This window comes from Artemia sp. Qi Xiang Cuo, chromosome 9, assembly GCF_049724085.1.
Source record: "Artemia sp. Qi Xiang Cuo chromosome 9, ASM4972408v1, whole genome shotgun sequence".
NCBI lineage: Eukaryota > Metazoa > Arthropoda > Branchiopoda > Anostraca > Artemiidae > Artemia > Artemia sp. Qi Xiang Cuo.
Window position 1 is genome coordinate 33,902,626 of NC_142802.1, and position 25,010 is coordinate 33,927,635.

Here is a 25,010-nt window from a genome sequence, read left to right on the forward strand (position 1 = left end):
TGAAAAAAATGTAAGTAAGTACCACATTCTTTCTTGAATTCACCTCTTGAATACAAAACACAGAAATTTCATTAATGAAATTATGAAAAAAATGTAATTAAGAACCAAAATGCAGATATTTCATTCAAGAAATTATGAAAAAATTGTAAGTTAGTAACAAACTCTTTCTTGAATTCATCTCTTGGATACACAATACAGACATTTCATTCATGAAATTATTAAAAAATTGTAAGTAGGTAAGAAACTCATTCTTGAATTCGCCTCCTGGTTACACGATACAGAAATTTCATTCATGTAATTATGAAAAAATTGTAAGTAAGTACCAAAATGTAGAAATTTCATTCAAGAAATTAAGAAAAAATTGTAAGTAAGTAACAAACTCTTTCTTGAATTCACCTCTTGGATACACAATATAGAAATTTCATTCGAGAAATTATGAAAAATTTGTAATTAAGTACCAGACTTTCTTGAATTCACCTCTTGAATACACAATACAGTAATGTTATTCATGAAATTATGAAAAAATTGTAATTAGGAACCAAAATGCAGAAATTTCATTCAAGAAATTATGAAAAAATTGTAAGTAAGTAACAAACTCTTTCTTGAATTCACCTTTTGATTACACAATACAGACATTTCAATCAAGAAATTATGAAAAATTGTAAGTAAGTACCAAACTCTTTCTTGAATTCTCCTCTTGAATACACAATACAGAAATTTCATTCTTGAAATTATGAAAAAATTGTAAGTAAAAACCAAAATGCAGAAATTACATTCAAGAAACTATGCAAAAATTGTTAGTAAGTAACAAATTCTTTCTTTAATTCACCTCTTGGATACACAATACGGACATTTCATTCGTGAAATTATGAAAAAATTGTAAGTAGCTAACAAACTCTTTCTTGAACTCACCTCTTGAATCCACAATACAGACATTTGATTCAAGAAACTATGAAAATTTTTAAGTAAGTACCAAACTCTTTCTTGAATTCATCTCTTGGATACACGATACAGAAATTACATTCACGAAATTATGAGAACATTGTAAGTAAGAATCAAAATGCAGAAATTTAGATACACAATACGCAAATTTCATTCAAGAAATTATGAAAAAATTGTAAGTAGGTAACAAACTCTTTCTTGAATTCACCTCTTGGATACTCATTACAGAAATGTCATTCCAGAAATTATGAAAATTGTAAGTAAGTAACAAACTCTTTCTTGAATTCACCTCTTGGATACACAATACAGAAACTTCAATCACGAAATTATGAAAAAATTGTTAGTAAGTAACAAACTCTTTCTTGAATTCACCTCTTGGATACACAATACAGAAATTTCATACATGAAATCATGAAAAAATTGTAAGTAAGTAACAAATTCTTTCTTGAATTCGCCTCTTGAATACACAATACAGAAATTTCATTCAAGAAACTATGAAAAAAAATTGTAAGTAAGCAAGTAACAAATTCTTTCTTGAATTCTTCTCTTGGATACAAAATAAAGAAATTTCATTCAAGAAATTATGAAAAAATTGTCTGTTTAATTTAGTTTAGAGTGGTTATAGATGGTAGTACATCCGCTCAGACACACAGTTAAAGTGAGAGAGACATGCAAAAAGTTGGATTAATTTAGGTTCACTTAGAGTGGCGCGCCACTCTAATGAATCAAATTTCTAAGAAATAGTTTGTTACCTAATTACAATTTTTTCATAGTTTCTTGAATGAAATTTCTGCATTTTGCTGCTTACATACACTTTTTTCATAATTACATGAATGAAATTTCTGTATTGTGCAACCAGGAGGCGAATTCAAGAATGAGTTTGTTACCTAATTACAATTTTTCATAATTTCGTGATTGAAGTTTCTGTATTGTGTATCCAAGAGGTGAATTCAAGAAAGAGTTTGTTACTTACTTACAATTTTCATAATTTCTGGAATGACATTTCTGTAATGAGTATCCAAGAGGTGAATTCAAGAAAGAGTTTGTTACCTACTTACACTTTTTCTCATAATTTCTTGAATGAAATTTGCGTATTGTGTATCTAAATTTCTGCATTTTGATTCTTACTTACAATGTTCTCATAATTTCGTGAATGTAATTTCTGTATCGTGTATCCAAGAGATGAATTCAAGAAAGAGTTTGGTAAAATAGCGACGAAGACCACACTGCCTTTCCATCACAAACAACAAAAGTACGAAGAACAAAAGGGAAATCTTTTTGTAAGACAGTGGAGATAATTTGAATGAATATTTCGGCCCTATGTCCAAGGGCCGTCCTCAGCAAGACAAAAATATATAAAAGAAAAAAGACTCACAACAACATGCGACCAATAAAACCAAAAAAGTGGAAATTCTTTCAAAACAATCCTAGCATCATTACTTCAGCGAAATTCAACCAGGACTCTTACTTAAAATTTTTTCATAGTTTCTTGAATCAAATGTCTGTATTGTGGATTCAAGAGGTGAATTCAAGAAAGAGTTTGTTAGCTACTTACAATTTTTTCATTAATTTCTTGAATGAACTTTTCGCATTTTAGTTCTTAATTACAATTTTTCATAATTTTATGAATGAAATTTCTGTATTGTGTATTCAAGAGGTAAATTCAAGAAAGAGTTTGGTACTTACTTACAATTTTTCATAATTTCTTGAATGAAATGTCTGTAATGTGTATCCGATAATTAAGTTCAAGAAGGAGTGTGGTACTTACTTACAATTTTTTGATGATTTCTTGAATGTAGTTTCTGTATTGTGTATCCATGAGGTGAATTCGAGAAAGTTTCTTGCTTACTTACAATTTCTTCATAATTGTATGAATGAAATTTCTGTATTGTATATCCAAGAGTTTAAATCTAGAAAGAGTTTGTTACTTACTTGCATTTTTTCATAATTTCTTGAATGAAATTTCTGCATTTGGTGCTTACTTAGAATCTTTTCATAATTTCATGAATGACATTTCTGTATTGTGTATACAAGAGATGAATTCAAGAAAGAGTTTGTTACTTACTTACAATTTTTTCATAATTTCATGAGTGAAATTTCTGTATTGTGTGTCCACGTTGTAAATTAAAGAAAGAGTTTGATACCCATTTACAATTTTTTCATAATTTCTTGAATGAAATTTCTGCATTTTGGTACTTACTTACAATTTTTTCATAATTACATGAATGAAATTTCTGTATTGTGTAACCAGGAGGTGAATTCAAGAATGAGTTTGTTACTTACTTACAATTTTTTTCATCATTTCTTGAATGAAATTTCTGTATTGTGTATCAAGAAGTGAATTCAAGAAAGAGTTTGTGTCTTACGTAAAATTTTCTCATAATGACATATCCAACAACGGATGATAATGAAGAATTTATTCATTCTAATACATAGATTTTGTCAATGTTATCCGACGTATCCGACAAATGATATCGATAAAGAATGTTAATAAAGAATTTGTTCAATTTGATACTTAAATTATGTCAGTGTTGTCAAACGTATCTATCAAAAGACATTGATAAGGAATTTATTCACTCTGATACTTAGATTTTCTCAATTTTATCAAGCATATCTGACAAAGCATGTTGATAAAGAATTTACTCGCTCTGATACTTAGATTTTGTGAATGTTATCTGATGTATCCGACAAAGAAGTTGATATAGAATTTATTCACTATGATACTTAGATTTGGTCAGTGTTATCAAACTAATCCGTCAAAATGACATTGATAAAGAATTTATTCACTCTGATTCTTAGATTTGCTCAATTTTATCAATCATATCCGACAAAAGACAATGAATTGAGACAATGACACATAATTTATTCACTCTGACACTATCAAACGTATCTGTAACATGATATTGATAAGAATTGATTTATTCTGATGCTTAGATTTTCTCAATTCTATTCACTCTGATACTTAGATTTTGTCAATGTTATCCCATGTATCTGACAATAGACGTTGATAGAGAATTTAATCACTCTGACACTTAGGTTTCAATAATGTTAACTGACATTTCTGGCAAATGATGTTAATAAAGAATCTATTCGCTCTGATACTTTGATTTTATCAATTTTATCCCGAGCTATCCAACAAAAGAAGTTGATAAGGAAATTATTCACTATGATACCTAGATTTGGTCAGTGTTATCAAACGTATCTGTCAAAAAGATATTTATAAAGAATTCATTCACTCTGATACTTAGACTTTCTGATTTTTATCATACATATCATACAAAAAACGATGATACACAATTTATTCACTCTGATGCTTAGATTTTGTGAATGTTATCTGATGTATCAGACAAAAGGAAGTTGATATCGAATTTATCCACTCTAATACATAGATTTTGACAATGTTATGTAACGTATCTAACAAAGGATGTTGTTAAAGAATTTGTTCAATCTGATACTTAGATTTAGTCAATTTTATCCGATGTATCTGACAAAGATGTTGATAGAAAAATTTATTCACTCTGATACTTAGATTTTGTCAATGTTATCTCATGTGTCTGACAATAGATGTATGCAATTTCCTTTTCTTACATCTCCGATGTTTCAATAGACATTATAAACGTTTGATATGCTAGCATAATCTAAAAATAATGAACACATAACAATGTAATGCATAGTATATTTTTAATGAAATAATGTCATGTATAATATTAATGTAAAAAATATATTATGATACATTATTAATATCAATGAGCAACTATGGACATTTTGAATCTGTTCCATAAAATAGTTCACCATGTTCCTCCCTTGATATTGTAGCTATTGTCATCTCTTAGCTCGTGATCAGTAGAATAATCATTATTCCATTTTGAGTCATACACAATTTTTACTGGTGTGTCACCGACAGGTTCAATATACATTTCATATTTGCTATTATTCGATTCATTGTCTATTTGATCAATGGTAGTAACGTTTGCTGGCACTTTGTTTTTCATTGATTCATCTTTATATTCCTTAGTGATACTTTCTACCAATACCCTTTTTCCGGCAATTTTACCGTCTATTACAACATTATTTTTACAAGGGTAACAGTTCCGGCACGTAGACAAGATATGGTTTATGATATTAGTTGAAGAGTAGGCCTTTATTTTCCCCTTTTGCTTTCAGTTGAATGCTCATACCTAAAAGATGACGATAGGTTCTATCAATAGGTAGCATGTTACCAGAAGCACTAGCAAGAAGATACCCCTCTTCATCAACTATTTATTTTTATGTTGGCATTCTCTTTGTGTACTAACTTCTCTGGAAATGCTACTTTCGCAAATATCCACTATTTGTATAATTGAATTTATTGGTACTCCAAAGAAATTGAATTCCTTAGTGTCATGACAACGCACGCATACGTTTCCGATAGTGCTACCACTTTTACTTGTTTCATAGTTCAAATACTTCTCCTTGTCAGCATTCAACGCTAAAATAACAATAACATGTGAACACATTTCTACTGGGGGGGGTCATCCACAGGTTCAATATGCATTTCATCTTTGCTATTATTTGATTCATTAATTGTTTGATCAATAGTAGTGACTTTTGCTGGCACTTTGTTTTTCATCGATTCATCTTTATGTTCCTTAATGATATTTTCTGCCAATGCCCCTTTTATTTTTCTGGCAATTTTACTGTCTATTATCACATTATTTTTACACAGGTGACGGTTCCAGCACGTAGACAAGATATGGTTTATGATATTACTGGGAGAGTATGCCTGTCTTCTTTTGATCTTCCGTTGAATGCTAATACCCGAAAGCTGACGATGGGGTGTAACACAAGGTAACATGTTACCACAAGCACTAGCAATAAAATGCCCCTCTTCATCAACTATTATTTTTATGTTGGTATTCTCTTTGAGTGCGATCATCTCCGTAGATCTCAAACTCACATATCCACCATCATAAGAGTTGAATTTTTTGGTACTCCAAAGATATTTAATTTCTTACCTTCATGACAATGCACGCATACATTTCCAATAGTGCTACTTCTTGTACTTGTTTCATACTTCAAATACTTCTCCATGTCGGCATTCAATGCTACAATAACATTAACAAGTGAACACACTTTCTTAAAATGCTCCAACTTCACTTTTTTAAGATACGACTTATGTGTTTATCGTTCCACTGTGTAAAAAATACTGATTTAATACATGCAATAAACTAGGTAGTGTCGATAACCCGCCATAGAGTACCAGAGAGAAAGCCGCGTCGTGTCTATGAGCAAGCATAGAGTACGATTAGTAGAGCTGTAAGCATTTTTCACTTCATTTTAAGATACGTAAAAAAAAGTTGAATAATTTCTAAGTGCAGAAAAAAATTCAGTCCAAAAAAAAAGAAAAAAAAAGAAAAAAAAGTTGAATAATTTCGAAGTCCGAAAAAAAATTCAATCCAAAAAAAGGCTACTACAAACATTATTTTTCTAATAGTAAAGGTCATGACTAACATATCTATACCATTCTCATTCTGAGTTTGGAAAATAATAAATGTAAAGTTTTAATGTTTTAAGTATGTTTCATCTCATTCTAAGACATGTAAAAAAAAGGTTGAAAAAAACATCATTAAAAAAAAAAAATTTAATGTAAAAAAATTGGGGGAGGGAGGGCCCCAAAAAGCTGGAGAGCGTGGGCCCCTTGGAGGTTGGGGATAGTGAGATCCCTGGAGGTTGAGGTCCTTGGTGGTTAGGTTCATTGGTGGCTGTGGTCCTTGATGGTTCAAACCCATAATCATCTCACTAGTTAATTTTTACGGATTTCTAAAGATTGTTCTGAAGTTCTCTAGTAAAATTCTTTTCTTGGCATATACATCTTTATTAATTTCAACTTTTTAGCATACCCTAATGCTAAACCATATTTTATATTGGCAACACTGTTCAATTGCTACATGTGTATTATAAAGAACACAATCGTGAAGTAAAGCCAAGTTAGGTCCCAAAATCTTCTTGTCATCGTAACCGTTTCCTAAGATTGATACTTGTTTTGTTATTCTAACATTTATACCATGTTGCGTTATAAAAGTTTCGAAATAATAATAATTCCAGAATGTATTTCTAAGCCTATAGAATATTAAATTACATATCGCATATACACTGCTAACTAAATACTTCATCTCTCCCCAAAGTGAAGCCATAGTCATTCCCCTCTGTATCTGTTGCACTTGGAAACATCTTAAATCTAGGTTATCAAAGAGATGAATTCAAGAGCCCAGATGCGTTATAAAGGCTTCGAAATAACAATAATTCCTGAATTTATCGCTAAGCCTAAAGAAAATGAAGCCTTTTAGTTTATTAATTCCCCTCATGATTTCCAACTCCCAATCCATTGACCTAGAAATAGGTTTGTAATCTTGTACCGTTAGTAGATCAATAACATTGTCATGCTCGTATTCAGTGAACATGTTACGTCACTCCCGTTAGTATTTCCGACTCCCGTGATTGGTCTAGAAAGAGGATGGGCTCTTGTAAGCTTCGTATTCCAGTCCCTCTGATTGGCTGTAATCTTGTAAGCTTCGAAATAGTGTCCCCCTCCCTACTTACCTTGAACAAAATGTCTGTCTAAAAATTTTTATTGGAAGTGTTTGGATAAATGGTGGGCGTGGAAGGGGTGTTAGTTGCCTTTCAATCACTTCCGACTATTAAAAAGGGCATTAGCAATTTCAATTTCCAATCGAATGAGCCCCTTTTCAAGTTTCTACGACAACACTTTCTATGAAAACCTTATATGCCCCAAGGGCATAACTTATAACCCTTGTCCTGAGGGCTGTAGGGGGGTTTGTATCCTTAAACACGTAACTTTTAGAACTTTCATCTACATTGAATAAAATGGCTATCTCAAAATTTTGACTGGACATGTTTGGGGAAAAGGTGGGCATGAGAGGGGGTTAGTTGCCCTCCAATCCCTTTTGACTATTAAAAAGGGCACTAACCCTTTGAATTTCCAATCGAATGCTCCTTTTTTGAAGTTTCTAAGACAACGCTTTCTAGAAAAATCTTATATGCCCCCAGGGCATAACTTACAACCCTTGCCCTGAGGGCTGTGGGGGATTGTCCTCCTCAAAAATATAATTTCTATGTGGAAATCAACTACGCTGAACAAAATGGCTATCTCAAAATTTTGACAGGATGTGTTTAGGGAAATGGTGGGTCTGGAAGGGATGTTAGTTGCCTTCCAATCGCTTTCGACTACTAAAAGGGCACTAGCCATTCCGATTTCCAATCGAATGAGCCCTTTTCGAAGTTTCTACAACAACTCCTCCGATACGTGCCCTGGTATGGAAACCAAAAAATAATAATAATAATACTTCTTGCCAACATCGTTCTTTACTTAGGCAGCACAATTGCGCTGTCTATGATAATTATTGGGAGAACAAAATTTAAACACAAGTGAGAATCGGATTAAGGGATGGTTGTTAGACCACGGTCATTTTCAGGGAGTAGGGGCTAAGTACTTTTACTGAATCGTTTCTTCACCAAAAACAAGAGTATGGTCACTTCCCGTTTCTCTAACGGTATTAGCATAAGGCCTATGTAACTTTAGTGTTACGCCTATAAGTACTGGAGTCCTTTCATTTCCTTAGTAAAGCTATAATTGCAGCTTTTAATTCAATTTTTTTGGTTTCATGAAGGATGTTGATTCATTTTGAGATTAAAGGGTGCTCAACGTTTCAATGTTTGAAAAAAGGCGAGACAATTGCGTATTACTGATCTGTACGTATTTATTTCTTTGCTACCAACAGTTTCAAATGTATACATTATTGACGAGGTCCCTATTTGAGTTCAGCTTCTGGCATCCTGCGTGTTTGGCGCTTTACTAACCAGAATTATATTACAATTTTTTTTTGTTCTTATTACAACATTGAAAATAAAATGATAATTGCAGATAAACCAGACCAGCAATTACCAATAGGCCCACTAGGCGCTGCGGCTTTCGCTATTCCCGAAGTTTTGGGGATTTCTGACAAAATCTTGCAAAAACGGAGCGGCTAAAACGCATGAGCCTAGAGACTTCAAAGCTTTCAATCCGGCCTGAAAAAAATTATTTTGAAATAGAGAATTTTGAAAAACTTGAAACTTTTTCGATCAAAAACGAACAGAAATTAATTTTTAAAAAAATCCGTACAAGAAGTTTTCCAAAGAAAAGTAAAGGCCATGTGAAATTTTAGATTAGAAGATATGGAAACCTACAATAACACAAAGTCAAAAACAACCCGGAATTACTATTAAAGAATAAATGAAACCCAAAACAAACAGAAACTAAATAAACAATCATAAAAAAACATATAACAGGTACTAATATAAATGAACAAATTAATGGCATTATATATCAAACATTCAGTTTGATTTTATTTGTACTCTCCAAGACTGTTTAAGACACATATAATTCTCAGTAAAGCGTCAATGACGCAGTAGCTTTTAGACTTTTACAGTGAAAGAAGGAGGCAAAACCCAAACTCTTCTTTGTAGTGACTTTTGTTCGTTTCAAGCTGGATTTGCATATTCAATTTCATTTTCACTTCTTTTAAAATTTATTTACTCATTTATTCTAGTAACTATTGTTTGTTTGTTTGTTATTTATTTATTTATTGAAAACGCGTCTACAAAAACTTGAAAAGGACGGAACAAAATATGAGAAAAAAAAAGAAAAGAAAACAATAGTACATGACAAATATCGACAAAACCAAGGACAAATATTGACAAGATCAAGGATAAAATAAGAATAATAAAAAAATCAAAACGAAGCTAATCTAAGGACAAAATAACACCAAAATCAAACAAAGCAAAAGCAAATTCACAGATACAACATTAAAATATTCATACATAAAAATATATAAAAAAAAAAATCAACAGCAGACGAAGCTATTGCACTAGAAGTGGGCCTAGCTCATGACCAGCTACTTTTCTATTATGTTTTCCAATAACTCGAGAGATAGCTATTTATGGGACTGCAATTTTGTATTTTTTAACTATAGGTGAATTTCTGTGCCAAGGTGATAGACGTAGTAAATATTTTGCAAAACGGAAAAATAGCGAACGGATTTTTGACTTTTCAGATTTTGTAAATATTTTCCAAAATGGGGCGATGTACAATATATGGGGGAGGGCTACTGCATTGAACAGGCTAGCTAAGAGATGACGATTGAAGCGGAACTTGCAACTGATAATAGAGGTGTAAGATGCTGAAATTCGACGGTTAAGATGCTCGATGAGAAGAGATCTAGTTTGAAGTAGAGAGGACCCGATGAGGAGGCCTAAGTATACTAAATGATCAGCAGGCTGAACCTTTGAACTATTTCGGACTTCGCCAAATTGAACTGAAGCCCAACCTTGAGGTATTCAACTTGAAGGATATTGAAAATTTCACTGATTCACTGTAGCGTACGACAGAGATTCAGAATATTATCCGCGTAGCACACAAGCGACAGATTAATAGATCCCAAAATTAAAGAGCAGAGGCATTGGTCTGGAGCCTCAATGACGTAATTATTGAAGAAATTGGGGGAAGAAACTTCACTTTGTCGAGCCCCCTTTAAGATAGGTATGAGCCTTTTCCTAGGAATCGGAGGCGAATTTTTATCTGGCAGAAGTTTCAGTCGAATGGATAGCCGTGTATCCATATCCCTAGTATACGTATGCATATCCCTAGTGAAAAATTTGCAGAGTGAATGAGTGAGTCAAATGCGCGTCTTACGTCGTGGCCAGCAAGAACTAGACTTTCTCTTACAGAATCGACATCAATAAGAGCCTTTACTACTACAGCGAGAGCGTCAGCACAGCCAGTTCCTCGTTTGAATCCAAATTGGTATGGGGTTTATAGCAAGTTGCTTCGAGTTCGTCCCTATTGTGGGGTACTGCTTTTCCCTTCTTGTGGATCGGAGTAAGGTCACCGATACAGAATCTTGAGGGTACAGCCCATTGAGTGAATATTATCTGCATTAGCAGTGTGAGGTGTTGGGTTAGAAGAGGGCTTCCGTTCTTTAGATGCACAGCTCCCACACAATCAAAGCTGCTGGAAGACTTCCACTTTAATTTTTGGGTTGCTTCTTCTATTGCTCGAATTGTCACGGTGTAATGTGTTTTTGGCGAAGAAGCTAAGAAGGCATCTAATTCTTTATCATACTGATCCTGAAGATAGGGTTTCAGGAAACGAAAATTCCAATTCAAAGTGAGCATACCTTTCATCTTCAGGAACACCAGATGGATGCATAGAGGGGGCGTCATTTGTGCCTCAATAGCATAATATATTTGTTCATTTTAAGCTTGATTTGCATATTCAACTTAAGCTTTACTCGTTTTGAGATACTAATTTACATACTACTAATTATAATACTACTAATTTATAATACTACTAATTTATATTAGTACCTGTTGTGTTGTATGTGTATTTTCTATGATTGTTTATTTAATTTCTGTTCGTTTTGGGTTTCATTTATTCAGTAATTTCTGGTTGCTTTGAGTTTCAGTTATTGAGGTTTCTATTTCTTCTGATCTTAAGATTCATATGGCCTTTACTTTTCTTTAGAAAACTTCTTTTTCAGAAATTTTTTTTTTTTAATTAATAACTTAAAACGAACAAAATTTGTTTCTCCACGAATATAGATGTGGCGATGTCGCTAATTGCAAGTATTTGTTGGCCGTTACCCTTTCAAAGCATTTGAGCTAAAAGTTGTTTTTTTCTTGTAGTGGAAAATTTTCTGACGGTGCTCATGCTTTGGATACATAGTCTTACAAGTATCAGAAAAATCAAAATTAGTCTTATAACTAATTTACATAATAACTTAAGATGGGAGGATTTATCGCTGCGGAAAGGGTTTGGAATAGGTTGTTTTGCTTAAAACAAATGAAACTAAATGGGTCCTTTCATTGTTGAAGTATTGTGATTATCCTACCAGTGGGTTCACCAAAAGGTGACGAGACTCACGTCAAAAAGGCCCATTGCCTACAAAAACACTATGCCAGAAGAGTTTTCTAGCTGTCTGTTGAAGGCTTGAAAGTTAGCTCTTATAGATTTTTACACTGAAGCTTCTTTAAATCAAACCCTACCCCCTGCTGCATTCCTCATCCATGGAACGTAGTGGGGGCTATAGCCCAGCCCTTTTTTTTCGTAATGAGACCTTTAGATTTTGATTAGATTGGACTTAAAGCATTCATTTTGGAAGCTTTGAGGTAAAAAAAAAAGTCAAGATGTTAAAGTTAAGAAAGGCTATCAAGGAGGCAGCATCCCTCCACTCCAAAAAAAAAAAAACAAATAAAAAACACTATTTACTTTAATTCGTGCTCGTTTTGTCCTCATAACTGTTCCGAAAATTGGCACAAAACGGTCATAGTAACCACTTTGCTCTCACAACTTCTTTGCTACTTAAAACATACATTAAAACCTTAATATTTTTATCGAATGAGCCCGCTTCTGACATTCTAAGATCCGTAGTCTGTAAAATTCCTCGTGAAAAAAAACTCTCATCCATAACCATCATTCCAGATGGTCACAGACCAAGATTTGGAAAAAAAACAACTAATTTTCTGTTTTTGTAGAAAAGAGCTTGAAACCTCTGCTTTAGGTTTTTCAGGTATGTTGAACTTCATGATGTGATTTTTACCAGCATCCTTCCCGGTTAAGTAGAGGTTCTTCATTGTTTAGTTTTCTTCTGCTTTTTGGGCTGTTTTCTAACATATGTTAACTATATAATCTAGTTTAGCCAAAATATTCGGACTTTAATTAGTATCAACCAAACTTTCTCTTTCAAACTTCACTGTCTAGATTAGATTAAAAGTCTTATTTGATATTGCATAATCATTTAATTGTATGAAAAGGAAAGTCAGAGTGGTCTAATAAATTAGTCAATTTTTTAATGCAGTCTCTAGCTACTTACTTGTTGTAAAGTACAATATCTGGAAGCCATATGTGTTCAGAAGGAACATATAACATCTCCACTCCACCATATTCTTCAGGATCCCAAGCCAGTTTGTAATCCATCCATCGCTGCTCAACCCATACATTTGTTGTCATCACTTGATTTTTCAAGTTCTAAGGAAAAAAGGATTAAAGATGTGTCTATGATATTACAGAGCTACGATATTATGTAAAACTTATATATACTAATACGGTCTTATTTTGGTTGGAATACTACATATAAAGGCCTACTTTAAAAGATGGTTTGATTAACGGAAATCTGAGCAGTATATAAGAATACCTTACATCTATTCAGTACCTCTATCTAGATTATTCTGGATCTACCTCTTTGCCGTAACATTATCATTATAGTTACATAATGCCAAATGTTGATCCCTTCCTCCATTCTCCCACCACATATATAGAAAACTTGTAATTATTTATGGAGCTAATGACCTATTTTTTTTTAAGTAAGACTTAAACAGTAAAACCTTTATTTACAGGCATTTTAATTTTAGTTCTCTTATCTGGGATGGAGAACATATTGTTTTTGGTCTATTACTGGACCCTAGTATTTTTATTTTAAAACCGTACGGTTAATATAGTGCTTACCACATCTATTAGTTGTGACAATTTCAGGCCCAGATAAACTTTGACTATATCCGTGTTATTTTCAACAGGACGAATCAATCTGTTGTAGTTACTTAGGAGGTCATCATAAAGCCGCTTGGCATCAGGACTTCCAAATGATTCTAAAAAAGTGGCAAAAATTAAGTAATAATAAACATACTTTTTTTCGTATGATCCAAACTGTGTAATAGAACCCATCATACTATCCTTTAAAGAGATTTTTAAAAATAAATGAATTGTTTTTAAACAACAGATACAAAACAAGGATATTTGTTAACTCGTTAAAACAGCTTAGCCTAAAGCTTAAAAGGGACAACAACACAAGGAAAAATACTGGGTATTTGGAGAGAAATAAGACTAATTTAAATCCAACCGTAGACTGATTTAGTAATCACTATAAATATACGACAGAAAGGGGGATTTCCAATCTGCATCCGAGTCTAGACCCTTTTGGGTCATATAGTACGGCCTTGTATCCTAATTATCTTAAAAATAAGCTTTAATCATTTCACTAAAATACTACTCTTCATAAGCGCCATACTCCTAAATACACAGAAACCTTTTTAAATACCGAATAAGGCAAATATGCCCAGAAAACCTTTCGATTACTTCCAAGTTGCTTCCACTGTTAGTTGCAAACTCAAAGAAAGGAAATAGCTCTTTTTTAAAGGAGTCAATATCTCCTCAAGAACCTTTGCTTGCTCTAATGGCTATGTTGTTTCCTTATTTGAGCTTTCCTATAGCTACTTATGCAGTTATAAGTATAATCCCTAGACAAGCCAGTTAACCAAACAGTTTGTGTTAACGAACCTTAAGTAAGGATTGACCCAGGCTAATAGGAATAGAGACTGAAAAAGGGAGTTTTGATAACAACAAAAATAACAAAAAAATAAGCTTTTATTCTGATTCCAAATATAAAATACATTAAGTTTAAATCTTCCCATCAGTACAATCCTGATAAAATTTGCCATACTTTTAAAAAGGGAGGAAGTACATCCATAGCAACAAGTGATCTTGATGAAATTTATGTTATCAGAAACAGCGCATTAGAAAACCCTTTTGAAGACGTTTCAACCTCCTAGCTGTATTTTGTTTTTCCGAGAATGAAACATCACGGAAGTGTGCGTTTTTTTAGGGTTATTGTTTTGAGCCAATGGTTTTATAAAATCAGGAGACGGCTCATTCAAACGGAGATAGTACCCTTTTTCAGTAGCCAGAAAGATTGTAGCACAGAAAAGTGACCTTTTCTGTCATTTTATGGTACCGAACAACAATTTTGACCTAAAGAGGGCAAAGTTGCTTTTGCGAAATCTGTTAATGCCAATCAATTTAGAAGTATTGAAAAACTATAATTAGCTTCTCGGTTTCAGAGGCAGTGCTGCCGTATAATGGCGCATTCGTCCCTAAAGAGTAACAGAGTAAATCAACGGTTAATATAAACACTTCTTGTAAAGCTTCATTTAACCAAGTTAATTTACTTGATTCTTGATAAAATTATTTACGTTGATGCATAATTTTGCGTCAGCTATTATCTAGGAGGGTCAGTGGGTCATTGAATATTAGCCTCAAACAGCACCATTCCTGACTCTGGAGGATCTAAGGTAAAGTGAAATAAAACTTTAGCATGAAAAGCGAGAGATTGGGGAGGAGTGAGTCCCTCATTTACCGGATAATTCCTGATTGTTTCAGTTTTTAATGTCGCTCTTTACTTTCAATTGAAAAAATTCTTTTTCTGCAGGCTGGTGAAAAGTTCCTAGCAATGAAAAATGATACTGTAGGTTCTAGTTTTACTTTTGCGTGATCAGCAGATACAAATACCTGTTAAAATTCAAACTCAAAACGACCAGAAATTACTATTAAAGAATAAATGAAATCCAAACCGAACAGAAATTAAATAAACAATCAAAACAAAAAAACATACAAGTAATAATACAAATGAATAAATGGATCTAAAAGCGAGTAATGCTTAAATTGAATATGCAAATCAAGCTTAAAAGGGAAAAAAATATTTTGCTATTGAAGTATAAACGAAAATCAAAACGAACAGAAATTAAATAAACAATCAATGCAACGAATAAATAAATCCTAAAATGAGTGAAACTTAAAATCAATATGCAAACCAAGCTTGAAACGAACAAAATCACTACAAACAAGAGTTTGGGTATCACCTCCTTCTCTCACTGTAAAAGTCTAAAACCTACTGCGTCATTGGCACTTTACTGAAAACAAATTTTAGTACAAATATTTTCTTTTGTACTTAGTTTTTCAAAATAACGATTAAAATTACAGTAAAATTTTGAACTGATGAGCTTTCAGCAATTAATATCATATACATCTAATATTCAGTTTAATTTAGTAGTTCTTTTTAAAATTATTCAAGACGAATATAGTTTCAATACAAACAAGAGTTTGGATGCTTCCCCCTTCCTTAACTGTTAAAATTAAAAGCCTGCTGCGTCATTGGTGCTTCACTGAAAACGAATTCTATTACAAATATTTTCTTTTCCAGTTCTTACACTAATGAAAATGAAAATAAAATTACAGTGAAATAAAATCTTGAACTGATGGATCTTTCAACAATTAATATCATTATATATCAAATACTCAATTTGATGTTGTTTATACTTTCAAAGACTATTCAAGACCCATATAGTTTTCAGTAAAGCGCCAATGACGCAGTAGGTTTTAGACTTTTACAGTGAGAGAAGGAGGCGATACCCAAAGTGTTTTTTGTAGTGATTTTTCTTCGTCTCAGGCTTGTTTCGTATATTCAATTTAAGTTTCACTCGTTTTAAGATTTATTTATTCATTTACATTAGTATCTATTGTATGTTTGTTGGCATTGATTATTTATTTAATTTCTGTTCGTTTTGAGTTTCATTTATAGTTCAATAGCAAAATATTTTTTTCTTGTTAGGCTTGATTTGCATATTCAATTTAAGCATTACTCGCTTTGAAATCTATTTATTCATTTATATTATTACTTGTTGTATGTTTTTTGCTATGATTGTTTATTAAATTTCTTTTCGTTTAGGGTTTCATTTATTCTTTAATAGTAATTTCTTGTCATTTTGAGTTTGAATTTTAACAGGTATTTTTATCTGTTCATCTTAAATTTAAAATGGCCTTTTACGTTTCTTTGAAAAACTTCTTTTTCGGAGATTTTTTAAAAAAAAATTTTTTTATTGCAAAAAGTTTCAAGTTTTTAAAAATTGCTTATTCCAAAATCAAACTTTTTTTCAAGATCATATGTTCATCAAAGTATCAAAACTGATATAAAAGTACCAATTTCAAAGTAAAAATGCATTTGTGTCAACCTCGGAGTTTTTATTCTCTGATTTTGGATCTATTTTGAACAAAGTGGCTATCTCAAATTTTTATCGGACGGGTTTAGGGAGAAAACGGCGTGGGGAGAGGGGCTAATAGCCCTTCGATCTATTAATACTCTTTAAAAGATAACTAGAACTTTCCATTTTTAATCAAATGAGCCCTCTCTTAAGTTTATGCGAGCATGCCTTCTATAAGAACCATATATGCCCCCAGAGCACAACTTACAACGCCTTTCCCTGGGCCCTGGGAGGTTTTGTCGACACCGGAGTTTAATGTCTGATGTCTGAACTATTTTTAACAAAAATGGTAACCTCAAATTTTCATAAGATGGGTTTGGGGAAGAAAAACTCGTGGAGGAGCATCCTTATACGAACATTCCTTTCATGAGAACCATATACGGCCTCAGGACATAACTTACAATGCTTGCCCCCCCCCCTGGGCCCTGGGGGCTTGTGTCAACAACCGGAGTTTTTGTTTTCTGACCTTTGAACTATTTTTAAAAAAGAGCCATCTCAAAATGTGTATGGGGTGGGTTTGGGGAACAAACTGGTGTGGGGGGATCGAGGCCCTCCGATCTCTTGGCTCTTAAAAATTTAACTAGAACTTTCAATTTCCATTCAAATGAGCCTTCTCTGAAGTTTATAAAAGCATTCCTTCCATAAGAACCATATATGCCCCCAGGGCATAACTTGCAACGCCTGCCCCCAGGCCCTGGGGGTTTTTTATCGACACCGGAGTTTTTCTTATCTGGCTTTTGAACTATTTTTAACAGAACGGCTAACTCAAAATTCTTATCGGATGGGTTCGAGGAAAATAGGGCGTGGAGAGGGAGGGGGCTGGTTGTCCTCCGATCTCTTTTGACTCTTAAAAAGTAAATGAATTACTAAATCTTGATTTAAAACGTGGTAAAGATAAATAATTTGAAAATTGTATCTTAAGTTAAAAAATAAATCCTAATATGGCTTCAAATATTACTCAAATCATTAGAATTGTACCTCTAACCTATAGTGACTCCAATCTGAGGGATGGCACTTGTCCCCCTTTTCAATTTCCAATCAAATGAGCCGTCTCCACAGTTTATACGAGCATTCCTTCCATAAGAACCGTATTTACCCACAGGGCATAACTTGCAACGCCTGCCCCCGGGCCCTGGGGGGTTTTGTCGACACCGGAGTTTAATATCTGATGTCTGAACTATTTTGAACAAAATGGTAACCTCAAATTTTTATCAGATGGGTTTGGGGAAGAAAAAGTCGTGGAGGAGCATCCTTATACGAGCATTCCTTTCATGAGAACCATATACGGCCCCAGGACATAACTTACAATGCCTGCCCCCCCGGGCCCTGGAGGATTGTGTCAACAACCGGAGTTTTTTGTTTTCTGACCTTTGAATTATTTTAAAAAAAATGGCCATCTCAAAATGTCTATGGGATGGGTTTGGGGAAAAAACTGGTGTGGGGGGATCGAGGCCCTCCAATCTCTTTTGGCTCTTAAAAATTTAACTAGAACTTTCAATTTCCATTCAAATGAGCCTTCTCTGAAGTTTATACAAGCATCCCTTCCTTAAGAACCATATTTGCCCCCAGGGCATAACTTGCAACGCCTGCCCCCAGGCCCTGGGGTTTATTTATCGACACTGGAGTTTTTCTTATCTGGCTTTTGAACTATTTTTAACAAAACGGCTATCTCAAAATTCTTATCGGATGGGTTCGAGGAAAACAGGGCGTGGAGAGGGGGGGGGGGCTTGTTGTCCTCCGATCTCTTTTGACTCTTAAAAAGTAAATGAATTACTAAATCCTGATTTAAAACGTTGTAAAGATAAATAACTTGAAAATTGTATCTTAAGTTAAAAAATAAATCCTAATATGACTTCAAATAATACTCAAATCATTAGAATTGTACCTCTAACCTATAGTGACTCCAAACTGAGGGATGGCACTTGTCCCCCTTGTCAATTTCCAATCAAATGAACGGTCTCCAAAGTTTATACGAGCATCCATTCCATAAGAACCGTATTTACCCCTAGAGCATAACTTGCAACGCCTGCCCCCGGGCCCTGGGGGGTTGTGTCGACACCAGAGTTTTTTTTTATCTGACTTTTGAACTATTTTTAACAAAATGACTATCTCACAAGTTTTATTGGGTGCATTTTTGGAAAAAGGTGTGTAGGGAGGGGGGGCTAGTCCAATCCCTTTTGACTCTCAAAATCTAAACTAGAACTTTCAATGTCCAATCAAATGAGCCCTATCTGAAGTTTTTACGTGCATCCTTTCCAAAAGACCTATATATTCCCCCAGGGCATACCTTACAACGCCGGCCCTCGGGTCCTGGGGGGTTGTGTCAACCCCGGAGTTTTCGTATTATGATAATTGAACTATAAAAAAAAAAAATGGCTATCTCAAAGTTCTTATCGGATGGGTTTGAGGAAAAAAGGCCATGGAGGGGGGGCTAGTTGCCCTCCGATATCTTTTGACTCTTTAAAAGTGAACTAAGACTTTCATTTTCCAATCAAATGAGCCCTCTCTGAAGTTTATACGACCATCCCTTCCATAAGAATCATATATGCCCCATAGCAAACCTTGCAACGCCTGCCCCCGGGCCCTGAGGGGCTGTGTCGACACCGGAGTTTTTTATCTGACCTTTGGACTATTTTTAACAAAATGTCTATCTTAAAGTTGCCATCGGATGTATTTGTGGGAAAAGTTGCGTGGGGGGATAGTTGCCCTCTGATCTCTTTTGACTCTTAAAAACTGAACTGGAACTTTCAATTTCCAATCAAATGAGCCCTGTCTGATGTCTATACTGAAATTCCATCATTCGGAGCTATATATGCCCCCCAGGCATAACTTACAACGTCTACCCCAGGCCCTGAAGGATTGTGTCGACCCCAGAGTTTTATCTATATGATCTCTGCACTATTTTGAAAAAATCTCTCAAAGCTCTTATTGGATGGATTTGACTAAAATAGGGCGTGGTCTGGGGGATAGTTGCTCTCCGATCTCTTTTTACTCTTAAAGTGAACGAAGTTTTAATTTCCAATCAAATGATGCCAAGTTTATACTGGCATCCCTTCCATAAACAGTATATTTGCCCCCAGAGCATTACTTACAATGCCTGACCGGGGCAATGGGGGTTTTTGTCGACACAGGAGCTTTTCTTATCTGACCTCTGAACTACTTTTAATGAAATTCATACACAAATTTTTATTGGATGGCTTTGTGGAAAAAAGGGCTAGTTGCCCTCGGATATTTTTGCCTCGGATATCGGATAGACTGAACTAGAACTTTGAATTTCCAATCAAATGAACCCTCTCTGAAGTTTATACGAGCATCCCTTTCAAAAGAACAACATATGACCCCAGGACAACTTTGAACAATTTCCAGCACAACAATTTCCAATTAAATGAGCCCTCTTTGAAGTTTTTTCGATCATCCCTTCTATAAGAACCTTACTATATATTTCCCAGGGCATAACTTACAACGCCTACCCGTGGGCCCTAGAGGGTTGTGTCAATCCGCACTTTTCGTTATATGATCTTTGATAAAGAAAATTAAAGAACTCCATTAAACAAAAAATGAGCAAAAATAAAATCAAATAATCACCAAGCGTGAAACTACCACAAATCAGCATCAATAAATAAATGAAACCCAAAACGAACAGAAATTACAATAAATAACCGAGTCAAACTCAAAACGAGCAGAAATTAACATAAGTTAGGCGCAAAACCCCTATGCCTTCCCAAGGTCAGAACAAAATTTGCACTTTACTGAAAAAAATATAAATGTTTTTACTTTTATAACTTTAATAAATCAAATAATATTAACATTTTGATTACTAAATATCTGTATAGGTATATTAAACTGACAATGTACATTCATTTGTATTTTTTCAGTGAAATTTTCAGTAATTTTGATTAGATATGTTTTGGAAAATGGTGGGCGTGAGAGGGGTGTCAGTCGCTATCCAATCACTTTCAACTATTAAAAAAGGCACTAGCCCTTTCAATTTCCAATTGAATGAGCCATTTTTAAGTTTCTACGACAACGCTTTCAAAAAAACTTTATATTCCCCCAGGGCATAACTTACAACCCTTGCCCTGAGGGCTGGGGGGGGGAGGGGTTGTCATCCTTAAAGACCTAATTTCCAAAACTTTCAACTACTTTGAATAAAATGGCTATCTAAAAATGTTGAATGGATGTGTTTGGGGGAATGATGGGCGTGGGGGCGGGGGGCTAGTTGCCCTCCAATCCCTTTTGACTATTAAAAAGGGCACTATCCCTTTGAATTTCCAATTGAATGAGCCCTTTTGAAGTTTCTACGATAACGCCTTCTTTAAAAACCTTATATGCCCCCAGGGCATAACTTAAAACCCTTGCCTTGAGGGCTCTGGGGGAGTGTCCTCCTCAAAAACATATTTTCTATGTCGAAATCAACTACGCTGAACAAAATGGTTATCTCAAAATTTTGATTGGATGTGTCTGGAGAAATGATGCATGTGGGGGGGGGCGGCTAGTTGCCCTCCAATCACTTTCGACTATTAAAAAGAGAACTAGTCCTTTGAATTTACAATCGAATGAGCCTTTTTTGAAGTTTCTACGACAACACCTTCTATAAAAACCTACATGTCCCCAGAGAATAACTTAAAACCCTTGCCCTGAGGGTTTCGGGGAGTGTCCTCCTCAAAAACATATTTTCTATCTGGAAATCAACTACGCTGAACCAAATGGCTATCTCAAAATTTTGATTGGATGAGTTTGGGGGAATTATGGGCGTGGGGGGGCTAGTTGCCCTACAATTACTTTCGACTATTAAAAAGAGTACTATCCCTTCCAATTTCCAATCGAATGAGCCAGTTTTGAAGTTTCTACGACAACACTTTCTATAAAAACCTTATATACCCCCAGGGCATAACTTAAAACGCTTGCCCTGAGGGTTGTGGGAGAGTGTCCTCCTCAAAAACATATTTTCTATGTGGAAATCAATTACATTGAACAAAAAATGGCTATCTCAAAATTTTGATTGGATGTGTTTGGGGAAAAAATGGGCGTGGGGGGGCTAGTTGCCCTCCAATCACTTTCGACTATTAAAAAGTGTACTAGCCCTTAGAATTTCCAATCGAATGAGCCTGTTTTGAAGTTTCTACGACAACACCTTCTATAAAAACCTTATATGCCCCCAGGTCATAACTTAAAACAGGCCCTCTAATCACTTTCAACTATTAAAAAGGGCACTAGAACTCTCAATTTCCAATCGAATGAGCCCCTTTTGAAGTTTTTACGAAGACTCCTTCGGTAAGAAGTACCCATCTCTAAAGGAAAAAATAATAAATAGTGTCTTGTTCCAACATTACATTTATATGCCCGTAGGGCATAACTGCCAACCCTTTCCCCAAGGGCTGCTGAAGATTTTACTTCTCAGAAGTATGATGTCTATAAGGAAATCATCTACGCTGAACAAAATGGCTATCTAAAAATTTTGATTCGGCGTGTTTGGGGGAATGATGGGCGTGGGGGGGGGCTAGTTGCCCTCGAATCACTTTTGACTATTAAAAAGGGCACTAGCCACTGCAATTTCCAATTGAATGAGCCCTTTTCGAAGTTTTTACGACAACTCCTTCGATACCAAGTGCCCGGGTACGGAAAAAAAACACATTGTGCCCACATCGTTCTTTACTTAGCCAGCGCTAGCGCGCTACCTATGAAAATGGCTATCTGAAAGTTTTTTCGGATGGGTTTGAGAAAAAGGGCCTGGAGGGGGGCCTAGTTGCCCTTCGACCTCTTTTGATTCTTAAAAGTGTACTAGAACTTTCAAATTCTAGTCAAATGTTCCCTCTTTGAAGTTTATACGAGCATCCCTTCCATAAGAACCATATATGCCCCCAGGTCATAATTTATATAGCTACAACGCCTGCCCCTGGGCCCTGCGGGGTTGTGTCGACACCGGAGTTTTCGTTATATTATCCTTGAACTATTTTTAAGAAAATATCTATATCAAAATTTTAATCGGATGCATTTGGGAAAAATGGACGTGGGGGAGGGGGCTGGTTACCCTCCGATCTCTTTTGAGTCTTAAGAAATGAACTTAGAACTTTCAATTTAAAATCATATGAGCCCTCTCTGAAGTCTATTAGAGTATTCCTTCCGTAAAAACCATATATGCCCCCAGGGCGTAACTTACAACGCCTGCCCCCGGCCCTGGGGGCTTTTGTCAACCCGGAAGTTTTTGTTATATTATCTTTGAACTGTTTTTAGTAAAATGGCTATATCAAAATTGTTAGCGGGTTCATTTGGGAAAATCAGGGCGGGGTGGCTAGTTGCCCTCCGATCACTTTTGACTCTTAAAAAGGGCACTAGAACTCTAGACTTCCAATCGAATGAGCTCCCTTTGAAATTTATGTGACGATTTATTCCATATGACCTGCCTATGGTCCTTCATATGGAACGGCGATAGGGCTAGCTGTCCTCCGATCCCTTTTGACTTATAAAAAGTGAACTAGAACTTTCAATTTCCAATCAAATGAGCCCTCTCGGGAGTTTATACGAGCATCCTTTCTATAAAAACCATATTTGCCCCTAGGGCATAACTTATAACGCCTGCCCCCGGGCCCTAGGGGGTTGTTTTGACACCGGAGTTTTGTTATCTGACCTTTGAATTATTTTCACAAAAATGTCTATCTCAAAATTTTCATCTGATGCAATTGGGGAAAAGGGCTTGAGGGGGGAGGAGGTTAATTGCTTTCCGATCTCTTTTCACCCTAAAAAAGTGAACTAGACCTTTTAATTTCCAATCAAATGAGACCTTTCTGAAGTTTTTACGAGCATCCCTTCTATAAGAGCCACATTTGCCCCCAGGACATAACTCACAACGCCTGTCCCCGGGCCCTGGGGGCTTGTGTCAAGCCGTGAGTTTTTATTATAAGATCTTTGAACTATTTTTAACGAAATGGCTACCTCAAAATTTTTTTCGGATGTATTTGGGGAAAAACGGCGTCGGGGGCTAGTTGTCCTCCGGTCACTTTTGACTCTTAGGAAGGGTACTAAAACTCTCGATTTCCAATTGAATTAGCCCCTTTTGAAGTTTATACGACGACCCATTCCATATAAAGTGCCTCTGGGGAAAAAAACATTGGAGCCGTATGGCCTTTACTATAGGCAACGCTATAACGTTGCCTCTTATGAACATACCAAACGAGTCAATTAAGCGTAGTGTTGGGTTTATTCGAATGTTTTAATATTTCATTTGGCGTTCCAAATTCATTTTACCTGTCTTTTGATCAGCACTACACCATACCTGAGCTGCGGCAAATTTATATTTCAGACTTTCGTTTAAGATTTCTGGAAAATATATCGCAAGTATAAAGTGGCAGATATAACTACAAGTCCAAAAACAGAGTTTCGAGAATCCAGGAAATAGGGTTAATTTACTGACTTCTCTAGGATTTGCATTAATTGTTCTTTTCCACTGAAACAAGAAAAATAGATTCACTAAAGGACAGGAATAAATTACAATTCATTAGTTTTATTGTCAATAAAATTTCCATATCAAATATATTTAGGATTCGGAAACTCAAAGACTGTAGATTGGATTCGATTGTATAGTAAAGCTCTGGAATTGGATGAGACAGTGAATGTGGAGCGCCATTTGCTGGAACTAATCCATGGGAACAAGATTTGAAAATTGTTACAAGTACTGTGACTCGGATGGCCAACTAAATGCAAACACACTATGTGCATTCAGGATATCAAAAGGGTGTATCTTAGGAACGGCTTAGGTTATTAAGTTGGAACATTCAGGAAATTATGAGAGGATATTAATTGACCAAAAGGCAGTGCACATGCGCTACTACTACTACTACTACTACTATTGTTACTTACTCTACTAATACCACTATTATTACTAATACTAGTGATACTATTACTACTACTACTACTACTATTACTGCTGCTACTACTACTACTACTGTTATTACTGCTACTATTATTATTACTGCTAACACTACTACTACTACAGCATCAAATACTTCTTCTACTACGACTTAGGGTATTAAGTTGCTACGGCTTAGGGTATTAAGGTGAAAATTTCCGTATTAACGTATTATACCTACCAAATTCAAGAATTTAAGTTAGGTAATCATAATATAATAAAAATATGATACTTTAGTAAAAAAATTATAGAAACT

The 25,010-nt window shown here is 34.8% G+C and overlaps 1 protein-coding gene across 1 annotated transcript in view; it reads right to left on the minus strand.

Annotated features, from left to right (window-relative positions):
• Positions 1–25,010, minus strand: part of LOC148948589 (acetylcholine receptor subunit beta-like 2) — a 285,188-nt gene that overhangs the window by 217,065 nt on the left and 43,113 nt on the right. The window contains 2 exon segments of the mRNA XM_089094973.1: positions 12,852–13,006; positions 13,484–13,623. Coding sequence (XP_088951099.1) covers positions 12,852–13,006; positions 13,484–13,623 — 295 coding nt within the window.